The sequence below is a fragment of the Aptenodytes patagonicus genome, chromosome 2, assembly GCF_965638725.1.
Source record: "Aptenodytes patagonicus chromosome 2, bAptPat1.pri.cur, whole genome shotgun sequence".
Taxonomy (NCBI): Eukaryota; Metazoa; Chordata; class Aves; order Sphenisciformes; family Spheniscidae; genus Aptenodytes; species Aptenodytes patagonicus.
This window is the reverse complement of record NC_134950.1, coordinates 14,788,369-14,811,675: the sequence shown is the minus strand read 5'-3', so window position 1 is coordinate 14,811,675 and position 23,307 is coordinate 14,788,369. Positions and strand designations below refer to the sequence as shown.

Here is a 23,307-nt window from a genome sequence, read left to right as displayed (position 1 = left end):
TAAAACCAAGCTGCTCTTCTCTACCTCCCGGAGACGGGAATAGCCCGGTTTCCCGCCGGCTTCACCGGCTTGCCAGCCACTCTCAGCTTATTTTGTTGCAATCCAAAAAACACACCCTTCTTCAAGCATTGACACATCTCCTGAGTGTGGACACCCTTCCCGAAAACGTGGGTCTATGTTAGTCTTCCCTAACTCCAGCCAGGAGAGAGAGGCTCCTGCAAGCCTGCTGGTATTTAGGCACCTTGATCTTTGACATCTCTGTCTCTTCCCTTCAAAGAACACAAAGACCTGATCCATCTCTTATTGACACTGAGTTTCCATTGCATTACGTTGGACTAATGATCCTTTAGGACGTGTCATTTCACTCATCTTAAGTGCCATAGGCAGAGCTGAAGCACAATACAAATACCAAACCACCAATACTATCAATAGACAGAAATCTTGTTTTGTGTGCTGGCGAAGTTCTGCACATCCAGAATGATACATATCCTAGTTGCCAGGAAGTTTATTTATTTATTTAAAAGTGAATGAAGACTTTTCTTCTAAGATAAAGAAGAAAAGGAGAAAAATATTCTCCAGAAAGTTCTGTCTTCACCGTTATTGAACCACGCCCTGTCCTCTTCATATAAGAAATATTGCCAAAGCCACAATCTTTCATCATGTGGTTCCTTTTAAATAACCTCCTAGGTACTAAAGGTCAGGATGATTTAAAAAAAATAACTGGTAGTATGAAAGAACTTTTTTTAAATGCGAAAAGACAAACAGAGGAATCCTACGCAAACTTGCCATAAATACAAGGGATGAGGATGATGATGAGTGGAATAAACTACGTTCACATTGCGTTCACCTGCTTTACTTTGTTTCAAGTTTTGTTCAGTTCAAAAGTCTAATATAAAAATAGAATTACTCAACTCATTGCAATTCTGAGTCCATTCTTATAGCCCTTTCCCATAGATTTGTCCTTCGACTCCGCTGGGAGTAGTCACTTACACGACGACTACAGCCTTAGCTTTGCAGATATTTTTATCCCTCCTCACTACTGAGCTTATTGCCAATATTGGTTCTACCATCTAATTAAGGTGAAAGAAGAAAAATGTACAATTCTTTTTATTTTCAGTTATTTTTGTCCAATTTTTTTGCTTCTCCACATTATTTCAACAAAGAAATATTTTGGAGGGTGGGTATTTCCTATAGTTGACATTTGTCCAAAATTGAATAGTTTCTGATAATCTACAGAAATTGCTGGTTCTTTTTTCTATAAATATTTGCTTGTTTCTGAGCCACAGTTTAGAATTACGTTAAGGCTGAAAATTTGGGCACTTTGAAGGTGATTCACAAGCAAACCAGCTACCTCTGCCTTGGAGGTGGCAATGATGACCTGTTCCAGGACAGGTAGGATGGGTGTCTGAGGGTGATGAAGGGTTTTGTTGAATTGAATTCATCACCACAGCCTGTCAAAGCCCCCAGTACAAGTTGTAGTCGCGGTGTATGGTGTGTGTGAGTGTGTGCAAGTGTGTGTGTGTGTGTGTATGTGGTTCGGTTACAGACATGTGTGCATTCCCAACCATTTCATTGAACCTTCGTTATCCAGATCTCTAAACTTTTTAAAAGCTATCTAATACCTGGCTTTATTTTTAAAACATTCAGTCTATAGCAGACTATACCGTTGATGGGTAATTTTACTATGAGAGCATCCATGAGTCGCAGCCAGGGACCAGGAATCTATTGTGCTTGGTGATGTGCACAGCGTAAAAAAAGATGATTAAAGAGCTTAATATCTAGTTTCTTCTTTAATTTCCCTCCTACTCCAAAACATGGTGCATTTTCTGGCACCCAAGAGACTGCGTCACAGAAGGACAAGTGCGTATAAAAAAAGTTCTAAAAAACGGGGTTGTAGAAGATTTTGAAATCGTAAGGTTCTGCTTTAAACCCATGGTATTTTTTATAACTGAGGGTTGTTTCCACTCTTTGAGAGCACAGCTGGACAGACGACAGCTGAAGAACCTGCCTCAAAGCCCATCTCACCGCCTCCCTCAAATATTCCTGAAACTGCTTTTCCTTTTTCTCAGCGAAGGAGAAGCCGACACAGCAGGACAAACCCTGCCCCTGCCCGGGAGCAGCAGAGGCAGCAGAGGCAGCACACTCCTCTCTCCTCCCCGTTCCTCTCCTCCTTTCGACCCCAAGGCAGGGGCGGCCTCACCGCTAGCCGGGGGCTGGCAAAACGTTTGCCCTTCCCCTGAGTCTGGTCCACAGCCAGGCTGGGAAGAGGGCAGGCACTGGTACCCTGGCAGGTCAGGGTACCCTGAGCACAGCATCCCTCTTCGTGTCACCCCCGAGGCCCAGCTCTGGCTGGTTGTCCCCAGCCCTTGCGCCTCCCTCCTTCACCCCACCTCTGCCTCCTCGCAGCAGCATTTCCTCCGTGCCACAGGCACGGGGTCCCCTCTCCCACCTGCTGCCCGCCGCACAACTCCTCTTTCCTCCTGCAATCTTCCCTGAAAAACAAACTACCACCCCCAAACCTACATTTTTTCCAAGCAATCCTCCCACTTTCTGTTTGCCTCACCCTCTCCCTCATTATCCTGGGTCTCGCTTTTGTTTGTCTTGGCTATTTTGGTCTGGAGGCTCTTTGGGGAAGGGAATACGGGTTAAGTGTCGCCTGCTCAGGATGTGAAGTGTTCGATTCCTTCCAGCTGAGCGAAGCTGATTTGATAAATGAGGCACAAACTGGCTAAGAAGTGTCTACCTGAGCGTGGGCACCTGGTTAGCTGAATCAGCTTTAACAGGTATAATTTATTAAATGGGTGTAACTTTATGTTTAGGAAAAAAAAAATATCCTATTTTAAAAGGCACAGGTAATGGTTTAATGCTAAAGTTTCCCAGGAAATCCAGTCAAGGCTATACTCTACTGTAGTGAAGTATAGCATGTTCATACGGTAGCTATAGCATAAACTATACTCTGGCTCTGAGCACCTTCTTCAGTATTGTCATTCATGAAGGACCACAAACATTTAGGGTTATTTACAATGAGAATTACATAAAAGTAGTTGGAAAATGGAAGTACAAATGTATAAATTAAACCCAGTACCAGGTACTAAGAGGCAACTGTGCTTTTCTCTAGCCAATAGCTCTGTTAAAGTGATTCCACTGATAGATTTTTTAACTATATTACTACTTGATACTATAACTATAGCACCAATTGCTAAATTGTTGTATTAAACAGAGCTCATGTAGAAAGGATTAGGGTGGAAATGTTTACAAGAGGTGTGTGGAATCATCTTCGTTTCACTGCCAGTAAGATGATTATTCTCATTTTAATACCCACAACACCCCAAACCTCCACACCTGGCAGAGTCATGGAAACATGTGGTCGCTACTTGCAAATTTGAGATTCTGTTGTTATCATCTTTTAATTATATGTAAAACCAGTTTCTGTTGTAAAAGTATGTAAATTATTTCAAATGAATCAACACAAAACTAGGAATTTTTTGTGTGTGTTCAGCGCCATTTCTCAGCTACACTGATAAATGAGATGCTAATATAGAGCATGTGAACTATAAAAGGGAGTTTATTCCTTTTGATACAAAAAACGACATGAGAATTCAGTGAAAAATGAAACCCAAGTATTTTAAAGCAATATGTCCCATTTGTACTCTCTGTAAGGAGAGCACTTCTGATGAGTATCTACCAGGAATCTCTTTCTCATTCTTTGCTTAAGATCCTCTCATCTGTAATAGAGGAGTATTTGTCATACAAGGCTAAATGCTGATGGCTTTTCCTTCCTTTACACAAAAGAAAAGAGTATGTTGAATACTCAAGCTCTGTTCACGTGGCTTAAAGAAAAAAAACAAGAGTACAGTCTCTCTCTGCAGCCACCGAAGCCTTTGGCTTCCACTGTGAATGACCATTGGTCCTTAAAATTATGTCAGCTTTGGATAACAACACTCGTACACTCCCTGCTCCCTTTTTTGGGGGCCTATCTCTTTGCAGGTGCCTCATTCTGTAGCTGAGGGCAATGGTAAATGATTATTTTTTTTACGTGACCTCTCCGTGCTCCCTTCCTTTAAACACAGTGGCAATATGTGAGGCTTTCCAAGCCTGTCAGACATGCATCATCTTTCCTCCATGAAATTACAAGCTGTGGTTAGGGCAAAGGTCGTGAGCTCTCCAAGAATGACACCAGGCCAAGAGTGATGCTGGGCCAAATGCATCTATGGAATCGTAATCGGTTGTATCGCAACCGCCTGGGCCCTCTGAACTAGAACCTTTAATACTTTGTACCTTCTTTTACACCTGTAGAGTGACCATGAAAATCCAGTGCTGGTCAATATTTACTTGGCTCACGTATTAACTACTAGATCAGGCAGGGAGTAGCAGAGAGCCAAGCCCAAGATAAGGCATTAATCCACATGGTCTGTCTTTGTTATTAGTTCCTACTTCACAGTCAAGAGTAAAACACCAGTCAAAAAGTAAACTGAAAAATTTAATTGTTCTATAAAATAAGATTATGAAATTCTATATAAAAATCCAGCTTTTTAAATATGGTACATTCACTTCCTCACAGAATATTTAAATATTCAGGTCACTTACGCTATATTTTCACTGTATTTGAGTTAAAATCATTGGATAAATTAAAACATCCCTACCAAAAGATACCACAACTTATACAAATAAAACTAAGCAATAATACTTTTTTAAATACAAAATGTAAAGAAATTAATAACTCTTAGAGCATGCTACAAAATTTTGCCAGAAAAATATACGGGATCATTTTTGTTTAGCTAGAAAATATACAGTGTGCTTTTCATTTCTCTTCCTAAAATTCAGTTTCATACAATTTCCATTTAACTTAATAAATATGTACAACCAAAATGTTTATTCCTCGAAGAATATAAATAGCAAATACTGTAGTAGAGCCTGGTCCGGCATTCTTTTCTCATCTAGTGACTACAGTGGGGCTTTTCAACTCTGAATGTGCAAAAATGCAGAATCAGGCTCTTAGTGTTATCAACAGGTTAATAGCTTTTACAAAAGTGATTTTATTAAAAAAAACCCCTCCAAAACCACTGCAAAAGACAGAGCTATTCCAGTCAGGCATTTCTATAAATAGTAAGACATAACGCAGGGAAACAACGTTCCAGTTTAATTACTGCTGGCAGTAATTAGGGAAAAATAGTCAGTGGAGAATGAAAAATATCTTGAATTAGACACATCTTACTTTCACTGATTTAACTTGGTTCCCTATCATTTCTAGAAAGAGTTTCTGGTATAATCTATACATTGTAAATCTGTGAAGAAACTTAATCACCTTCTTCAGACTTTGGATGGTTCGTTTCGGAAAGTGGTATGTTTTCAAGTGCTTCAGTCCATACATTAAACCTTTAATGGTATCTTGGTCGCCATTTTTTATTCTCCACAGGTTGAGAAGCTTTAGAACTTGCTCTGTAGGTTGACATAGTTTCATTGTGCGCTCGATATCTTCTTTTCCCACTTTCTTGCCTGGTAAGCTTGCCATCAGTGTGTTGAGATGTTCAAAGGTGAGGTTTGGGTGGCCAATATGCTTTAAGACACTATTTTCGCAAAGGTCGATATCTATAGAAAGCAAAAAGACAGGTAAGTGCAATGCGTTACAACTTTGCCATGGCCTGCAAAAAAACTTCCAAAATTTCAAGGTGAATATTCCGTCCCAATTTTTTTTTTACTTTATTTCAAATAATTTTCTCAACAATGCTTTTTCTTAGGCTCCAATTATGAAAAGCACTTAAGAATTTAATTAACTTTGCAAATACAAACAGCCCCAAATTACAAACTTCATAGCAAGTATTTATTGCTATACGCTTGTTTCATCTATTTTGTAAAACGTTCTGTGTATGTGACAGGACTCCTAATATTTGGTTCCAGTGAATGAAAATTTTGCTCTTCTTCTTCAGAAGTGTCTAGGCAAGCTTTGCTAAAATAGTCATTTTGGTTTTTGAAGTATTCTAGACACTTCACAGTCTGACATAAACACACATACTAAAAAGGAGAGGGGGAAAAAAAACATTTCTGCAGCATTTTTCAAATCAATTCTGTGTGGAGAAAACGCCATTCGAATGTGGCGGTTGTTGATGGTGGTTTACATGAAAAGAGTTGGCCTGACTCTCATAAAAACCTTGGTGTTAACGTTGCAGCACTACTTCACCTTTGACACCTGTCTTGGCAGATTCAGCACAAACAAAGCAGTGAATTGGCATGACAAATAGGTACTGGAAGGGAAAAAGAAGGGAAGGCCTGTCTGTGTATTCCTCACTCCCATGCATCCCCATTCCATGAATAGATGTCCTAGTCCGAGCTGTCAGTCTCCACTTTATAGAAAACAAATTGCACTCTCAGTTGCAGGCATGCAGCTCCCTCTAACCTCAACAGCCACTGCTCAGATGTAACAGTGGGAAACATTTTCCCCACTTGATCAAAATTCTTCATATGCTGTGCAGTCTCAAAAGAGGATCTTGGCTGTGACACCACACATGCTCCCAAGGGGGCTACAAGTCTGGGAAGAATTTAGTCCTCGACTGATCAGGAGAAGCTGAATTCTCTTCCTGCTTCCCTTTGACTTCACCGTGCTTACTGCATGAATAAATCTCAGTTAAGCCCTGCAGGTCCTCCTCAGAGCATAACACATCACCAGAACGTATTTGACCCCAAGCAATTTTTAAAATGCCATTTAGAAGGTTGCTTTTAATACACGTGCTATCAAAATAAGGTACCTTGAATAATCTTCTTGACCATATCCTGTTCTTTGTTTTGCTGCTTCCATAATTTCAAAAGCTGAAAGGTCTGCTCTTGAGAACTGTGCCTTTGTTTAATCCTTTCGATATTTTCTGTGTTAACCTTTGTCCCAGGCAAGCTGTCTGCTAGTATGTTCAGCCAGTTAGGTGTGAGCTGAGTAGGAACAGCAAACCTGAACAAAGCCTCCTCGCATAGGGTTACATCTGAAATGAGAAAGAGAAAAAGAATACGTCAATTGTTCTGATCTCTGTTACTCTGCTTGTCTCTGAAAAAAAAAGCAAGTAGCAAGGATGATAAGAAAATAATGCTTAAAAACCAAACTAAGAAGTGGTCTTTATAGTGCTGTCACTCTCTGTGCTTGCGTTCCATTTGGTCTGACCTACAATAATTGAAACTATCCTATGGCCATTACCATAGCAGGCAAATGGCTAACAAGCTAGATATTTTTATCATAAATGCTGATACATTAATTTTAACTGTCATTAAAGGTATGTTTTCAGAGCACTCTTCCTTAATACGATACATACCTATCCCACATTTTTGAGGTGCCATATCTGTATTTTCCTGACAGACGTTGTCACGAACTGCATTTCCCTTCGATACTATTTTGAAACCCAGTGCACTACAGTTTGTGTGCTTTAGACAGGCTGCTTTGGATGATGTTTCATTTGAGAAAAATCCTTCTGGACATCTCTTACATATAGTGTCACTCTCAGGGGTACCTGTGGAAACAGGAAAACAATGTGTCCAATTACATATAACCTCAACTGTGAAAAAAAAATACAAGAATACAAAAATAAAAGAAAACGTTTCTCCCAAAATTGTCATGCTTCTGCTTTTCACATTTCTGATCTATGAAGGAATCACATTTAGAAAAAGACAACACTTTAATTTTTAAAAACAAAAAAGATTCCTTAAGAGAATGATGTTCCTGCTGGAGTAATAGAGTAAATAGTACTCTCACATACACTTGTTACCAACTTTAAAATCAGTAATTACTGATTAAATCAGTAATTTAGTAAAGTAATATCTTTAAATCAGTAATTACTTGAGTCTATTCAGACATTACATGATGTCTGACCTTCATCCTTCAACTGTACAAATATTCTGTAAAATAATTAAATGGCACAAGAAACTGTTGTAAATTGTAATCTGTAATATCTGCCCAGAACCTTACTCGAATGGGTTACTTTAGTTCTAGCTAAAAATATAACCCAACTAAATATCAGCTAAAGACCCTCTGAAAAGTACTTTCCCTGCTCAAATATTAAATTATACAGGAAAATAGAATTTCAGTAACTTTTTTGAACTTTTTTCTGGGCTTGAATAAAATATTATTTAAAGCAAAGAAAGTAGATCGCCCAATATAGCAAAAATATTTAATATACATACACGTTTTGCTTGGTGTTTTACTTTTATAAGGCATAGTTTCACTTCAGGATCAAATATATGATACAGCAATAGAATGACAATATATGGTTCTATCACACTGAGAAAGAGGAAGAAAATTAATGCAAGAAATCTGAAACAATGCAAACAGTCTAACCACCAGTGGCAGGAAAATAACAGCACCAATAATTGCTGTATATTCACTCTTAATTCATCTTTATTCAGCCAACATTTAAGCAAGTGCCTAAAGTCTAATATCTAATATTGCATTATTGAACATGAACTTAAGCACATGCTTAAAATTTTTTTGAAATAGTTGGAAACTATATTTGAATAAGAAAATGCCTCCATCTAGTGTATTTTGGAAGTATTTACATGTGGATGCTTATTTTAATGCCAGTTTTTAAGTAAATTTTATTTATTCTGGGCATTTCCTTAGAAGGAAAGAGCACGAACCTCAAGTTTCCAACTAGCTGTGAAATAAAGAATAATACTTGCATACACCTGACCTAGCACTTCTTTCACTAGACAAGTGAAAACAAAGAAGTTTTTAGTTGTTGTGCCTCTGAAAAATCAGAGACCCTGTATATTGCCAACCCCCCCAAAATCCTCTGCTTTCTGCAGCCAGTGCCCAACCCGCAGCAGCAGCGTCTGCCCTTGTGTTTTCTTGCACAGTGTGCGCTGCTTGCGGCTCTGGGCTGTACGAAACTCCAGTCAACACCGGCACCAGAGCAGGCAGCAATTAGCTTTTCTGAGACTTCTGAATTTTTAGCAACTTTCCCTGCTACAGACATGCTGCTGTTGTGTTCTGGCAGCGAGGAAGGGGAAGAAAGGAGAGTCCCTGCAAACGGTGCATCGTTCTGCTCAGAGCTTCCCGTATAACCTTTGCCGCACAAGAGGGAAATAAACCGGGTAATCCATCAGCGTTCTCAGGGTTGAGCATAAAGTCACCCCCCAGCTTTGCCAACTTCTTCTTCTCTGCTTATCTGGCTGCTCTTGTTCAGGGCACAAACTGCCACAGCCCGGCTGCCCTTCCGCTGCTCCCTCCAATTTGTTTGGAATCCCCCATTCTTCCCAGGGAAACGGCAGCCGCTGCCGGGGAGATAGTGCAGCCTCGTAGTAGCGCTGCTGCTAAAACTCTGCCATGTACAGGGCTAACCATGGCAGAAAGGAGCAAAACCTTAATCTACACTCACAAAAGGGGACTACCAAAGTAAAGTGATCTGCCCAACGTAATCATGAGTGACCAGCAGTAGGGAAACAACTTTCTAATGCTTTAAGCTTTGAGTGAGACACTAGACCACACTACCTCGCTGTGTGGTAGTGGACGCATATTTTTCTACACTTAGGTTTTATTTCACCTGAATTTACATCGTTACAAAGTTCAAGGCTATCATATGGCAGAAAGCAGGAACACAGTGTGGTCCGTGCTTATTAAATTCTTAGTCGATGCCTCACCTCAAAAACTGACTATTGACACAGGGGGATGCAATTATTTTTACAATGTTTTCATTCCTTGTTTGAGGTCTGCTTGGGTTTAGCTGGTTCATTCTGATGGTCTTTTGGAAACCCACTTTCCAACAAATCACACGATTTGACAATTTATCTTCTTCCAAAGTTTGTTTCATTTTGAGGGATTCAGATTTGTCTGCCACAGTTCCACTGTGCTCGCAGGGATGCAGCAGGCTGATTGCTCAGAGAATTTATACTTCTTTGTTTGCTTCCCAAACGGGCTTTCTGAAAACTTTGTTTCTGTCCACTTTTGACTTGCTGCCGAGGTACGGTGGAACCTCATTAACCCAAGCCCCTGGGTATAACCATTTAGGTTAATGAAGGTTTATAATATGGAAATGCGGTAGCTGCCAGTGGAAATGCTTAGCAGTGGCGAGAGCATCAGGGTAGTGCTTAGTTAACCAGTTACTAGGGGAATAGTGAGCAGCTACAGCAGCGACATTACTCCTTACATCAAAGTTGTTCTCCAATGAGATGTTCCTAACATGAGAAAGGACTCCTGACCTGTCATTCAGCATAGCTCTAAAATGTACAGGCCAGCCCTAGTGTTTCTCACAGTATATATGTAATTCCTAGGGAAGTAATTCTGTAGGCTGGAGATTGGTTGCCTACAGATTCGTGTCTGAGATGCTTCGATTTTCTGTATTCCCTTCCTCAGTGCTCTTCTCTGGGCAGTTATCAATCTCCAGTACAATGACAATTTACAATTCTTTCAGGCTGTATTAAATACTGGATCTAAACTGGGCCATGACATTTGCCAAATGACAAATGATGTATTTTGTTTTGAGAGAAGAACTTATTATTGGTTTAACAATTTATGTTGTCTTAAATGAAGAATACACTCCACTGAAAAGCGCTGCTTCACTCTGTATCGCCACCAGACATACAACACAATGCCAGCCTGCTTGACAAAGAAATGGTTGTTTGTTTGATAATAGTAACAGTTTCCCTAAGAGTTCCACTTAGGATGCTGATAATTAATTATTACCACATATTGCTGTGATGCTAGAGCTATATTAATATTGTTATAATTATACACTTGGTGTCAAACACGTAGTGCTCCTGGTGTTTGTCAAGATATACAGTTGCTTGAAACAGCAGATTTCAAAATGAAAAACATTATTATTTATCACACACACAAATACTACATTCCAGATAATGTTCCTGTAAAAGAGACAATCCATCATGTTTCTCATTAGAGTGCAATTTACTACATTTGCTACTGCCATTAAGTTATATATTACAGTAGGAGAAGGGTATTCCACTGAGAAATGTTCTTTTGGCTACAGTCCAAACGATGCAGCCTAGGAACAGGTTCAATTGGCTTTACAATTTACTGTCCTGTAATTTCATCTGGACGACCTTCTTTCCTAATCTTGTAACTGCCACGAGTCGTTGACGTGCGGTAGAGCTCTAATTAAGTCTGTGTGTATTGACAAGCGGTACATACCTGGCTGTGCAACACCGAATCCGAGAGGACACTCCGTGTGCTTTAAACAAAACTCGAGCTCCAGGTATCTGCCTTCGACACACTCGCAGATGCGGTTCTGCGTACTGGTGCACTCCTGCTTGATGTACTGCAGCTCTTTGCAAACAGCGCTGCAGTACTGGCATTCATCGTTGCTGTTCCACTCTTCGGCATAGTACTGATCCGGACACGGGGCACACTGCGTCGGGCTGGTGGCTGTACAGTGCTGCTTTACGTAGCTCCCAGGAGGGCACTGGTCACACAGCAGTTGACGAGATGTCCCTGGGTCGTAATGGGGATATTTGGGGGGAGAGTCGTCCTGGATTGTCCACTTAACAGAAATGTCCAAGAGCTAGCAACAGGAAAATAAAACATTGCTCACTTTCATTCTGGGGAGCACCATGGTCACAAAGAAACCTACATTTTAATGAGTTTATGAGTCTAATCATGTCGCTATCTTAAAAAAAAATGTTTGCGTTAGAAGTTTATAAAATATTAGCCAGCTTCCGGACTCTCCCATGTCTATCTTAGAATGGGAAAATTTTAGGATCTTATCCAGCAAATCTTCCCGATGTAAGTACTTCCTTGTTCTTCCAGAGATGTAGATCCTATTCTCCTCCATTTACACCCTTTTAATATCGCTGGGCAATGACCTTTTACCGCCTGGCACCAGAGAACCTGGCCTATTAGTTTCATTGGCAACACGCTCGATGCACAGCCAGGTGGGGATTATGCACTCCTGTATTCTGAAGTACCAAGTACTTCGGATGCTAAAGAAATGGTATCTGAGCATGCAAATCTGACCAGCATACTGCACCATTACCAGATACCTTGAAAGGTGATTCCTTACAGTATTTCTTTTTACCAGCAACAAATGGCTAGAACAATATAGGCTACTTTTTAATGCCTTCCATTTAATCTTGCACTGAAATGCAGCAGCTCTGGGGATAAAATGTGGCAGCTACGTCAAGTATGAAGATGCAGCTTCAGACAGAGTTAAAGAATGCTGCAGTGATGATGTACCCTTAATGAAGGGTACATTAAGGACTTAATCACACGAGCTGGAAGAGGCCAGGCTAATGCTTTCACTTCCTATCTAAAATCACAGGCTTATGGCTGTCATGAGGACCTGGTTCAGTACCGGCACATGTCATGACCGCTACACTCCTTCCGCTTCCTGCAACAGTCTGCTTTGCTGGTGTGATTTGGGATCTAGCGACCTGAGATGACCCTGCCCTCCTGCAGAGGCAATGTCCATAACACGTTATTTTGGTCTTGTAACTGAAAATTTGGTTCTGTGATTCCACCAGCCTATCAAAAAAATAACTCTCGCGTTTACTCCCTGCATACTGCCCCAAGCCCCATGGCGTCCACTGGCAGCTCACTCTTCCCCACTGAGAACCTGGCTCTGTCCCAGCACTGCGTGACTGATGTGCCACTTCTCTTCTAAAACTTGGACGTTTTATAAAGATGAAGTAAACTGGCTCTGAATGAAGATTTTTTACTATGTATCCATTCAAATTATAGATCCAACTGACTTGTCTTTGTTGCTATTTTAATCCCAGTCAGCTAATACAGAGTTGCCAATTCAATTTCAAGAACATATTTTCCTCTTTTCCAATGCAGATGTCCTCAAAGTGTAAGTGGAATTAACTCTTTTTATTCATTCAGACCCTATATTTCCTAAAGAGGCTTCATCTAAGGGCCTCACTTCTGCCATAGCATGGCACTTCTTAAGTGATAGTATTACTAAGGTTGGAAAGGACAATTTAATCGCTCATCTGCATTAACACAAGTCACAGCGTTTGCACCAAGTAGTATTAGGTCTCTAAATTAGGAACTCTTATCGCTTAAGAAAATATTCTTAAGTGCATCTCCTGATGCTTGTCTATGAATCCACTTTTTATACAGCTATACTTAGGCTGAAGAATGAAATGCACATAGTACGGATATTCCCCACAGCCTCTTCTAGTTACCCTTGACTAAGCCCTGTAACTTGTGAGTTCTACAGGTGGAGATCCCACTTTTTCTTGTGGTCTCAATGCACAATCTCTTCCATTGTGAGAAATTCCTTATTAGTCACTGAAGTTTGATGTACCGCTCCATTTTTCTTAAATGACTGGATCTGTTTCATGTGATCTATTTAACAAGAGGGTGCAGCACATTTTTTAATAGTGAATGGCTTTCCATTGATGAAAAATGCACCCACCCTTGGTAAATCTACAGCTATTACTCTAGTAATAAGGAAGTCCTGGTTATCCCATTAATTGTCGATGTGAACAGTCAGTTTTTCTTCTATGGTTTTTATTCAGTAATAGATAATACAGCATCCCAGCGTCCAAGACTTGCATGGACACACACATTCCCTTCACAGAACATAACAGACCGCAACATGCGGCACAGATGCTACAAAGACAAGCATCAACCCACATTTCATGCAGATGTCTATGCAAACCCAAGACAATACCCAATGCAGATGAAAATCTTGAACACTGATGAATACTCGGACAACAGATGTGTGAAAATGATTAGGGACAGCAACCAGACATGCGGGCAGCACGTCCTCATGCAGAAACACAGGTTATCCTTCTCTGCAATGCACGGTTCACAACACTCCCCAGGCTGTCACTGCAGCAGAATCTGCTCCTCTGGGTCGTGCCTCTGCCCTTGGTGACACATTTTTAGGTGCTGAATGGTTAGGTGGACCATTTCATGACTGCTCAACTCCCCTCTGCAACACGCAGGAGCAAGAACAACAAGATTTTCTATATTTTCCTTACTCAACCATTTACATTGGAAATTATATATGAGGCAAGTGAGAAGTTTTCCTGCAGGGGATGACTCAGGATTAAAAATTCAATAATCAGGGTATGAGAGCATGGGATTTTGTAGGGAAAAATGGAGGCACTTGCTTCCTGAAGAACCTACAGCTATGTGAATAATAAAAGCCAATAAAAATTGAAAACAATTCAACACAATTTGAGAGGAATTGATTTAAAAAATTGAGCAAAAAAATATTTGAACAATACGTGTGTGAGACCATGCAAAGTTTTGCCGTTGGAAGTACCAATAGCTATGAACTTTTAATGACAACCAGAATACTATTAATCTAAATGAGCATAACCAATAACCATAATAATAGGATTAATAAATCAGCATCACTTAAAGGATGATCAGTCTTTACATTTGATTTTTTCTCTGTGTTTTTAAAAGAAAAGAACATCACACCTGTCTTCCTTTCTTTCCCAGAAACACACATTATGTAGCTGCAGTAATCCATCCATCAGTGGCTGAGCCATACATATGCAGGATCCAACTCTCTTATTTAGTAAACAATTATGACAAAAGATTCTTCAGTCAAACTAAAGCTATAAATGCAATCAGTATCTCAGTATTTTACCATAACATTTTATACATCATTTTCAACATAGAACTAGGTTACCATGAGTGAGCTGTGCAACTCATTGCCACAGGACATTGTAAACGGTTGAGTTCAAAACATTACTTGACATAGTAATGGAGGAAAATAATAAAGGGCTATTAAACATAAACATCACCTTTTGATCAGGAAATCCCAAACCACAAATTGCTTGAGTCTGGAGGAGTGTTTTGGAAAAATATCACTATTTTTCTGCCTTTTTCTTCCATCTCCTCTATGCATCAGTTATCAACCCCTGCCATAGACAGCATATGGGGCTTTTTAGGGGATTTTTTTCTGGATTATTTTTTTCTTAGACCCAGTACAGCCATTAGTATATTGTTAAGTACATTTCTAGACTCCAATCCCCAATACCACGCTTCTTCATAAGACTACTGTAGGTCCCTTAATAATACTTAAGAGAACAGATCTGCAAGATTGTCTTCTATGCAGATTGAAAACACATAGCACACATGAGTATTCTGAATATTAATAGGCAACCTGAAAATCAGAAGTTATCCTTGAACCTACATCAAGTGCCAAAGCAAAAGCAATCCATTTTTCAGAAGTTTTGCAAAAATGCAGGAAGAATGGTGGAAGGTAATTAAGTATAATTTTTACTAGTTTTACTGCAGCAACTCGGCACAAAGAGAATAAAAAGACTCTTCTTGTCCCCCAGCTCACAAATAAGCTAGAGGGGAATGTCACTAAATTGTCCTTTCTCCTGGCCTAAGACACACTGAATTTGTGCTTACATTAGCAAGTTGGATCACCTGTTACAGCAGATTCGTAGAGCAAAACAGATGGTGCCGAGCACCTGACATCCACATTATGCATGATTAAGAGGGGGTATTTTGGACTAACTTCAGTCCACTCTCATGGACTGAGCATGCATTAGTGGTTACAGTACATCTGGTGCGTCTCTGGAGCCTGTCTCTGGATTTACTTTCATCATTCCAGTTTACTTTTGTAAATCCACTTTGTGCATTCCAAGTCTGCTCTGATGTGCAAACTAAAATACAGTAAATAAGGATGATCAGGAGAGGCCTTTCAAAAGCATGTTCCCAAATCAAATTAAAATGGTAATTACATGCATTTTATGTCATTCCTGACATTTCTCCTCCTAAACTATGGTATGACCAACTTCGTAGCATATTCTCAGCCACAGAAAACCTCTGATTGACCTGAATGCCCATACTTAAAGGTGGGCTATATACTAAACACCTGAATCTCTGCTGTAAGAAACAGCACTATCTGAGCACATGAAAATGCCATAATCAGAACTTACTAGTTCTGAACATTGGTCTTCCCAAAAGCTTCACAGAAAGCAGGATTTCTCCTATAATCATGCTGGCACTGGCCTGTTTTGCTCTTGCTGGAGAAGAAGGCATGTTCCAGTTCGAAAGGAGGAAGAAACTAGAAGCCTGGCTTCAGTTTACTGGAATCAGAAGTAGGGGTAATGAGCATGTTCACCCTTTAGCCCTTCAGAAACCAAAGCTGGAGTCTATCAGTGCTACACTTGGCCAAAGTCATTGATTTGTCATTCAGAAGATTGCGTAAAATTCTGTCCATCCTTGTTTAGGAAAAGTTAATTCAGCCTGGAAGAGGTACAGAGAAAGTTTAGAAGGAAATGGAGAGCTTCATCTTGAAGAAGATGTTGACTTGTTCAATAGCTTGGCAAGTCAAAACAGCACCTATAGATTCAGTACAGATAGACAGTGAACACACGGAGAGACAACTTTCTCTGTTAAAGGATAATGCTGGCAAATGAAAAGGAGATTATCTCATCAGAGGAAGTTTGGGAACAGCCTTTTACTGAGAAGCAGGTGCAAGAAACCCAAGTAGTTTAAATATAGCTCTCAATGCATTTCTGAAAGCAAATACGCCATTTGGTTTCCTGGAAGACCTGGGGAACGAACTGAAAAGATCTAGGCAGTTTCTTTCAATTTTAAACCCTAAGCAAATCCTTTATATCCAAACACCAATGGAAGCCAATGATACTCAATATCTTGTTCATCTCAACAAATTAACTGTTAGTCTGATTCAGAGTGCACTCAATTGCAAACAGTTTTCCTAAGGATAGTGAAATGCGAAAGGCTCAATTTAGAAAACAACCCCAAAGGTTGGGGTTTTTTGTTCTATGAGTATGAAATGCTATCAGTAACAAAATAATTACAACAAAACCAAACCAACCCAAAATCTAGTATCGTTAACTACATCTATCAACCTATTGGGTGAAATTCAGTTCTAGTGTCATGGGCTCAATTCTGAAAGGACTGAAAAACTCAGCCCTCATCCATCTCCCTGGGCCAAATCCTGGGTACCTCTCAGGACGGCTGTCTCTGCATGAGGAATTGGGATGAACTGTAAATACTGAAACACTAGTCTAGTGTAAGTCAGTGTCATGCAAGTAAGTACTGAGAACTTATTCAAAATGAGTTACCCAAGGTTAAAAAGCAATTCTTTGATTGTGTCACTCAGCACATTAGGCCTGAAGCTATATTTTTCCATACCATCTTTATGTCAGCATACACAATGCTAACATAAAAGGCCTGTGCAGTCCATTTATTTGAGCCCTTAGAAGATGCTTTTGAAAGAGAAATAATGTGATTGTAAAATTTCATTTCAGATCTTGGGTATGAAAAAAGTACACGCCCTTTTCTTTCATCTTTAAGTGTAGGGCAAAGAGCCGCCTGCTTTTTCTTGTTGAATTAAAATGAACTGAAGACAAAGCACATAAAGCAAAAAGCCTTCAAGCATCATCCCCTTAAATCACTGCTTTGTGAGAGAAAAGAAAGTGGCTTTTCAGCATATGAAAATATTATTATATAGCTTGGCTTTGTGGTTTTGGGTTGTAGACCAAAGAAGAATGTTTAATTTGCTGAGAAAGATAAATCTGTTTCTGTTTTGCATTCCACAACTATTCCAAAGCATATTTTCCTGCGTGATAAATAATCATTCAAGGCATCTGTCAGATTGCTCCTAGTGTTTGCATTGGGTTCAAAGTAAAACCTCACAACTCTCCTACTTTGCTTTCTACACAAAGTATTTGGACAAAGCTAAGGCAGGAGGCCTTCATTTACCCTCAGCCCTTAGGCAGAATGCCTCACTGAAATCATGCACATACCCCAGAGAAATCCCAGTGGCAAAATATAGCACTGAATGAAAGTAACGAGGTCCTCCTAATCAATAGCTTGGCAAATCAAAACAGTATCTCTAGATCCAGTACATGACAATGTCATGCTGGATCAGATCCACGGCCGTCTATTGCAAATAACCATTGTAAAATGTGTCATCTAGGGAGAAATTGTTCCCATCCATCTGGGAGATACTCAACTCTCATCCTCCTTGCCTTGCTGTTCTGGGGGGCCCCATGCAATCACCGAATTTAACCTCTTTGGGCCAACAGCTATGCAGCACTGCTTACCCCATAAGCTGCTGCAGGTTCACTTAGGGCACGACCCGGACAAAGCATCTTTCAGCAGACCGCAGCTGAGCGTCAAGAACACAACAAAAGCTAAAATGGAGTCGGTTTTGCTGGTTTGAGTTTAGCTTATAAAGCTGTTCCACCATTCTGCCAACTACTTCAATGTAATCCACTCACTTTGGACATAACGGGACCTACTTTTGTATGGAAGTTGCTTTATAAAGTGGAGGCTGCTCTTTTACATAAGGAATATAACTAGTGACTCTCCTGAGCCACGTGTATTCGAAACTGAGGCTATCAACCACTGTCTTAATTTCTCTGTCAGTAAAGCAATATGTCAACAATTCAAATCCATAGACACTTTGTAAGGCACCATTAGTTGTCATTCACAAAGCAATTTAGGAGTGTAAACTATTGTTTCATTTTCAGTGGTAGGAAAATGACATTCAGCTGAAGAGCAGTTTTGCATCTTACCAAAGAAGTGCTAAATTGAAAGTCTTCATTTATGAGAGTTACATTTGCCTGGAAGCTTGTGGAGGGAGAAAGCAGAAAAGACTAACTAGCTACTCACCAAAAGATGTGTTTTATCCATAACTCATATTTTGGAACATTATTCACCAGAGAGACAGCAAAATTTAGAGATAACCCAAACCTGGGACGTTAGACCACCATGACTACAGTCTGCTTTTGCACCAAACAGAATTACTGACAAGTGACCATCTAGCTAGAGAAACAGTATGTCCAGTATTATGTGCAAACAGGTGTTTTTCTCCAGGAAGACCGCCAGAGTAGTAAATCTACTAGCATAAAAGTTAAATACAGAAGGAACAAAATTAAAGCTTCTGTGAGATTTGAACAGTGGGTGTTATTTAAATTGTGACAATATCTTTTAAAAATTCTTCTGGTAACCTTGGTGTTTTATTTTTAACCAACACACATGCAGACAGACAGAAAGAAAGTCAGACAGAAAGATAACTCCTACCCTCGCGGGCTGCAAAGCCACTGCTGCCTACACACAGCAAACCCAACAGGCCGTCCAGAAAAAGCATGTCACATGCACCCAGAGATCCAAAATAGAGAAAGGTCAAGTTTAAGGGTCAAGATAGTTACGTGACAAGTAATGAGATCCAGCTCTGGGGAATTTCTTTCAATTCAGTCTGATTTCATAATGCTTGTCTGTTTGTAAGCAGTATTAGTGTTCCAGCAAACAACACATACCTGCATGCACCACCACAGCAGGTCCCCTTTCTGAAACCTTAGCAAAGAGGCCAAGGCTGAAAGTACATGATGTCCAAAAGAGTCTTTTTTAGGTATGGTGTCTCCAAACTAGATTTAAGGTATGTGAGCCAAACACACACAACTTTGAACTGCTGTTGTGCCTCTTACAAGTGTTCTTATAAAACAGGTACTAAAACTACTTTTCTGAGCTCTAGCACATCTGACAGTAAAACTTCACTGGCAGTACTTAAACTTCACAATAACTTTAAATAAATTGCTTTTAAATAACAAAAAAAAAAGTTGAATGATTAAGCTCTCTGGTATGTACTCCTGCCACTGACGTATTTCAGCTCCGAGACTCATCTGCCAGAGTATTATGCAGAACTTCACCAAACGCTATTACTTTATGGGAGAACATGAACAGGCACATTAAGTTTAATCAAAATCAAAATACTGATGTGATTATTTTATGAGAGCCACAGGTAAGAAGCCAAGCTGATAACAGACTATTGCTGAAATTCCCAGATTAACTTCCCATGTTTTCATATAGACAAAGAAGGCACAACATCATACGTGAGATGAAAAAGTTATCCTGCATTTCAATTTGCTGACCACAAGCCTGACAATTTTTGCTTCCCTTGCACCATTAATCACTTCGGTTTGTTTCTGAAAAAGCTCTTTCAGAAAGTTGTACAGAAAGTAATAAACATGCATTACTCATCGGATCCTGGAAATCTCGTTGCATTTATAAAAAGCTTTAAAAATAAATGGATCTCAGTTCTAACGCTCTGCCACAACATTAATGCCACTGTACTCACCAAAACAACTCAGGAACAAGTTACCGTGCAGGCATGCATAACAGCCTGCTCTGAATATTATTTTTTAATGTTTTTCTTTGAATGTTTTCTCATCCAAAAGATGCATAGCCTCCAAATAGACGTTACACAGTACCTGTCTGTACGCAGGTTTTAATTAATCTGGCATCATATACAATTCCATACAGCTAAATGGATTAAATGACATTTTGAAAGATTTACTGCACTGCTAACATCTCTAAACTTGCATCTGGAAGTATCTTGCTAAACCACGAAGTAAACAAAACCTTATTAAAGCTGGGGCTTATACCGGATTTAATAACACAACTTTTTCTGTAATAGCTACTGACACAGCTACTAATTCATCACTTTCTTGCACATGAAGCTGAATTTTCTAAGCCAAAACAAGCACCACATACTTTTGCTTTTTTCTGGAGTTCACAGCGGTTTTCCCAGGTAAGAAAGCCAGCCCAGCATCTGAGATACTGACCAGTGCCACTGTAGCAACGATTACAGAGACAGGCAGAGATGGAGCTTTTGTAAATCAAAACCAAACATCCCAGCCTACAGTTTCTAAATTCATTCCTAGATACAGCGTTTTGTGTCAGCCTGGTATGATGAAGCCTTACAAAAGGAGAGAGGAAGATAGGAAAAAAGCCAAAGAAAAGCAAATCATGCCACTACCTTAAGAATGGGATGAAAATCCCTGCTGCCTCCCTGGAGCTGGACATGTCTGTCGTGCTCCAAACCTCACCAGGAAAGCTCGGTGTGATGAAACGAAAAGGGTTTACCAAGAAAACGGAGAGAATGCAAAAAAAAAAAACCCAAACCCAAAAAAACCCAAACAAAAAAACCAACAAAACAATCTAGCAGAAAATCCGTATGTCTTTACAGCCTGATCTCTGAAGCTGTAATGCATCTTAAAGCCTATCTACCTCTCTGAAGGGACTTACCACAAGCGTGCAGCACAGGAACTTGTTCATTGTGGTCGGTGGAAGAAACCTCAGCGAGCTGGGAAATCAGGCAGAGAGTCAGCTCCCGCTCCAGTCTCCTAGCAGCCTGCTTACATCCCCCAACATTAAAGACACGATATATATATAGTCCCGGTGTAACAGGAAGCCTTGGCTCAGCTTTGATCACTCATTCCCTACCATGACCAAACTTTTCTCTCTCTCTCCCCCCCCCCGGCTTTTTTTTTTTTTTTTTAAGGAACCTGTAAAACTTGATGACTTAATGGAACCCTTTGAGTGCTCTAACCACAGACTGGAAAATGCAGGAGGGAGTGTCAGGGGCTGGCCAGGGGAGGGTTTAATTGGGCTCTGGCTGTCTGGCTGTCTGTCTCCCCCCTCCTCTCCCGTGAGCAGCTGGCTTGGAGGGGAGACGTGCACCCCAGGGACGGCAGCGGCTCCCTCGGCACCCCAGGCTCATGGGAGACACGGTTAAAAATCACTTCTGGAGACTGAGCCCCAGGGCCCTGCAGCAGCGCGGCCGCCTGCTCGCAAGGCCCCTGAGCACACGCAGGGCTGCCATTTCCTGGGGAGGAAGAGGACTCCTTTCGGCTCGGCTCCCCAGGGGTTTCCAGGAGTGGGACTGTCTGGGAAGCAAAGGCCAGGGAGGGAGAGGCTGAGGGGAAGGAGGATCCCCGCCATTTCCCTTCCCTGCTGAGGCAGGTATGCGAGGAATGGCCCCTCTGTGCCTGCCACCTGCCGAGGCAGGCCTGCGCGACATGACGGGTGTCCGGCTGTCTGGGCCGCCTGCCAGCCAGCACCAGCCCTGAGGGGCTTTGAGAGGAGGAGAGAGACCTGCAGGAACGATACGGGGCTTTTGCACGTGCAGTTGTGATTTTCCAGTGACATTCAGTGTCCGAAAAAAGGGAAGGCTTAGTGTTTTCAGCAAGCCTTTGTCCACAGGAGAGGCCCCACTCAGCAGCCTGTTCTTCCTTCCCCCACTTGCCATGCGGTGCTTTTAGTTAGAAAAGGGCATTCTTCTAAAATCATAAGGATTAAACCCTGCTGGTCTTGCCTCCCTGGATTTCTTAGAGGGCTCCCTGGAAGCCCCGGGGAACCTGCGTGTACCAGGCGCAGAGCTGAGCACTGCTTCCCAAGCAAAGGTGCAGAGAAAGGAGTTCTTTTCCCAACCTGCAGATACTCAGAAAGTGATTATGGGAGGCTGTGGGATCCTGGAGTAGAAGCCAAACCCAGATGTGCCTCCAGTTTTCACAGATGGTTTTCTCTCCCTTTTCACAGGCCAGACCAAAACCTCAGCTCTGGATATTCCAGCTCTCAAGCATTTGAAATCTGGGGCCCATGTTGGCTGTGGGTTGTGCAGTTTTGCCCCTTTGAGTCACAAGGCTGTGCGGGATTGGCAAAAGAGTGAGGTGGAAAAAGACTGTATATTGTTTCACAAAAATTCAGCTATGCTAAGTCAGGAAACCATCGACTTCAAGAAGGATAGCCTCGTGCATTCCTCCTTACACATCTGTAACCGTTTGAATGCCCATTAAGCATAACCTAAGATTGAAACAGATGCTGATTACACTTGTCAGGATGATAAAAATTCAAGACACTTCAATTAGTGATGAGTTCTTTGTAAGAGGTGATGTGAAAACTGGCATGGAAACCCTACCACCCGAGTATTGCTGGCATCTGTTGGGTAGTAGTCACCACTCAATTACTATTGCACCTTGAATGGATGCTATAACTGTTCCTGTAATCTTCTCAGACCCTTTTAGTACTTTAGCATCTATTCTTAGATATATTTATGAACAGACTGCCCAGATAAAGGGACAGTAGTGCCAATAAACAGGATCTACCTCTACATTTCTACATTTTTGTTGTGGGGTAGGGGGAAGGACTATTTTTGAAATGGCCATCTTTGACCATGTAAGGGTAGCTATGCATGAGCACAGTATTCTCCATATAGGGACCAATGTTAAATGTCAACCAGAATGCTATAGCAACTCCATCAGCAGAAGTTATTTAAGCCAAACTAGCTTTATTCCCTCAGAGGCCAAGGGCTGGACATGGCAATGTGTCTGTTCTCCTGATTGGGAACAGCAAGGTCCAGTGTCAACTCAGAGGTCCCTGGGATGTGTGTGAGGCTGAGTGTTTCCTGCTTAGATACAGCAGAAAGAAAAGCACCAAACCTACAGCAAGCTCCCTGTGGTTAATTGAACAGTGTAACTGAATTTCAGTGGGCTTTGGATTGGGCTGCATCTTCTCATTGCTGGTGCCAGCCGTTAATACACAACAGCTGGCTCTCTAGAGAAATAAGAATGTAGCTCAGAAGCCTGTGT

General features: G+C 40.9%; 1 protein-coding gene across 1 annotated transcript; it reads right to left on the bottom strand.

The window, feature by feature from the left end:
• Nucleotides 1–4,467: 4,467 nt before the first annotated feature.
• TNFRSF11B (TNF receptor superfamily member 11b) lies at nt 4,468–21,350 on the bottom strand. Its single transcript, XM_076329193.1, has 5 exons — nt 20,966–21,350; nt 11,117–11,486; nt 7,293–7,487; nt 6,744–6,968; nt 4,468–5,589 (listed from the first exon to the last, which is right to left on the bottom strand). The coding sequence occupies exons 1-5, from the start codon at nt 20,993–20,995 to the stop codon at nt 5,201–5,203; spliced, it is 1,209 nt and encodes a 402-aa protein (XP_076185308.1). The 5' UTR covers nt 20,996–21,350; the 3' UTR covers nt 4,468–5,200.
• Nucleotides 21,351–23,307: the final 1,957 nt, after the last annotated feature.

Bases quoted from the DNA above. Each gene is read 5' to 3' on its own strand.
- TNFRSF11B (XM_076329193.1), bottom strand. From the start codon at position 20,995: ATGAACAAGTTCCTGTGCTGCACGCTTGTG. The intron at 7,488-11,116 runs GTATGTACCGCT...CTGTTTCCACAG, and splicing joins ATTCGGTGTTGCACAGCCAG to GTACCCCTGAGAGTGACACT. The intron at 5,590-6,743 runs GTACCTTATTTT...TGCTTTCTATAG, and splicing joins GGTCAAGAAGATTATTCAAG to ATATCGACCTTTGCGAAAAT.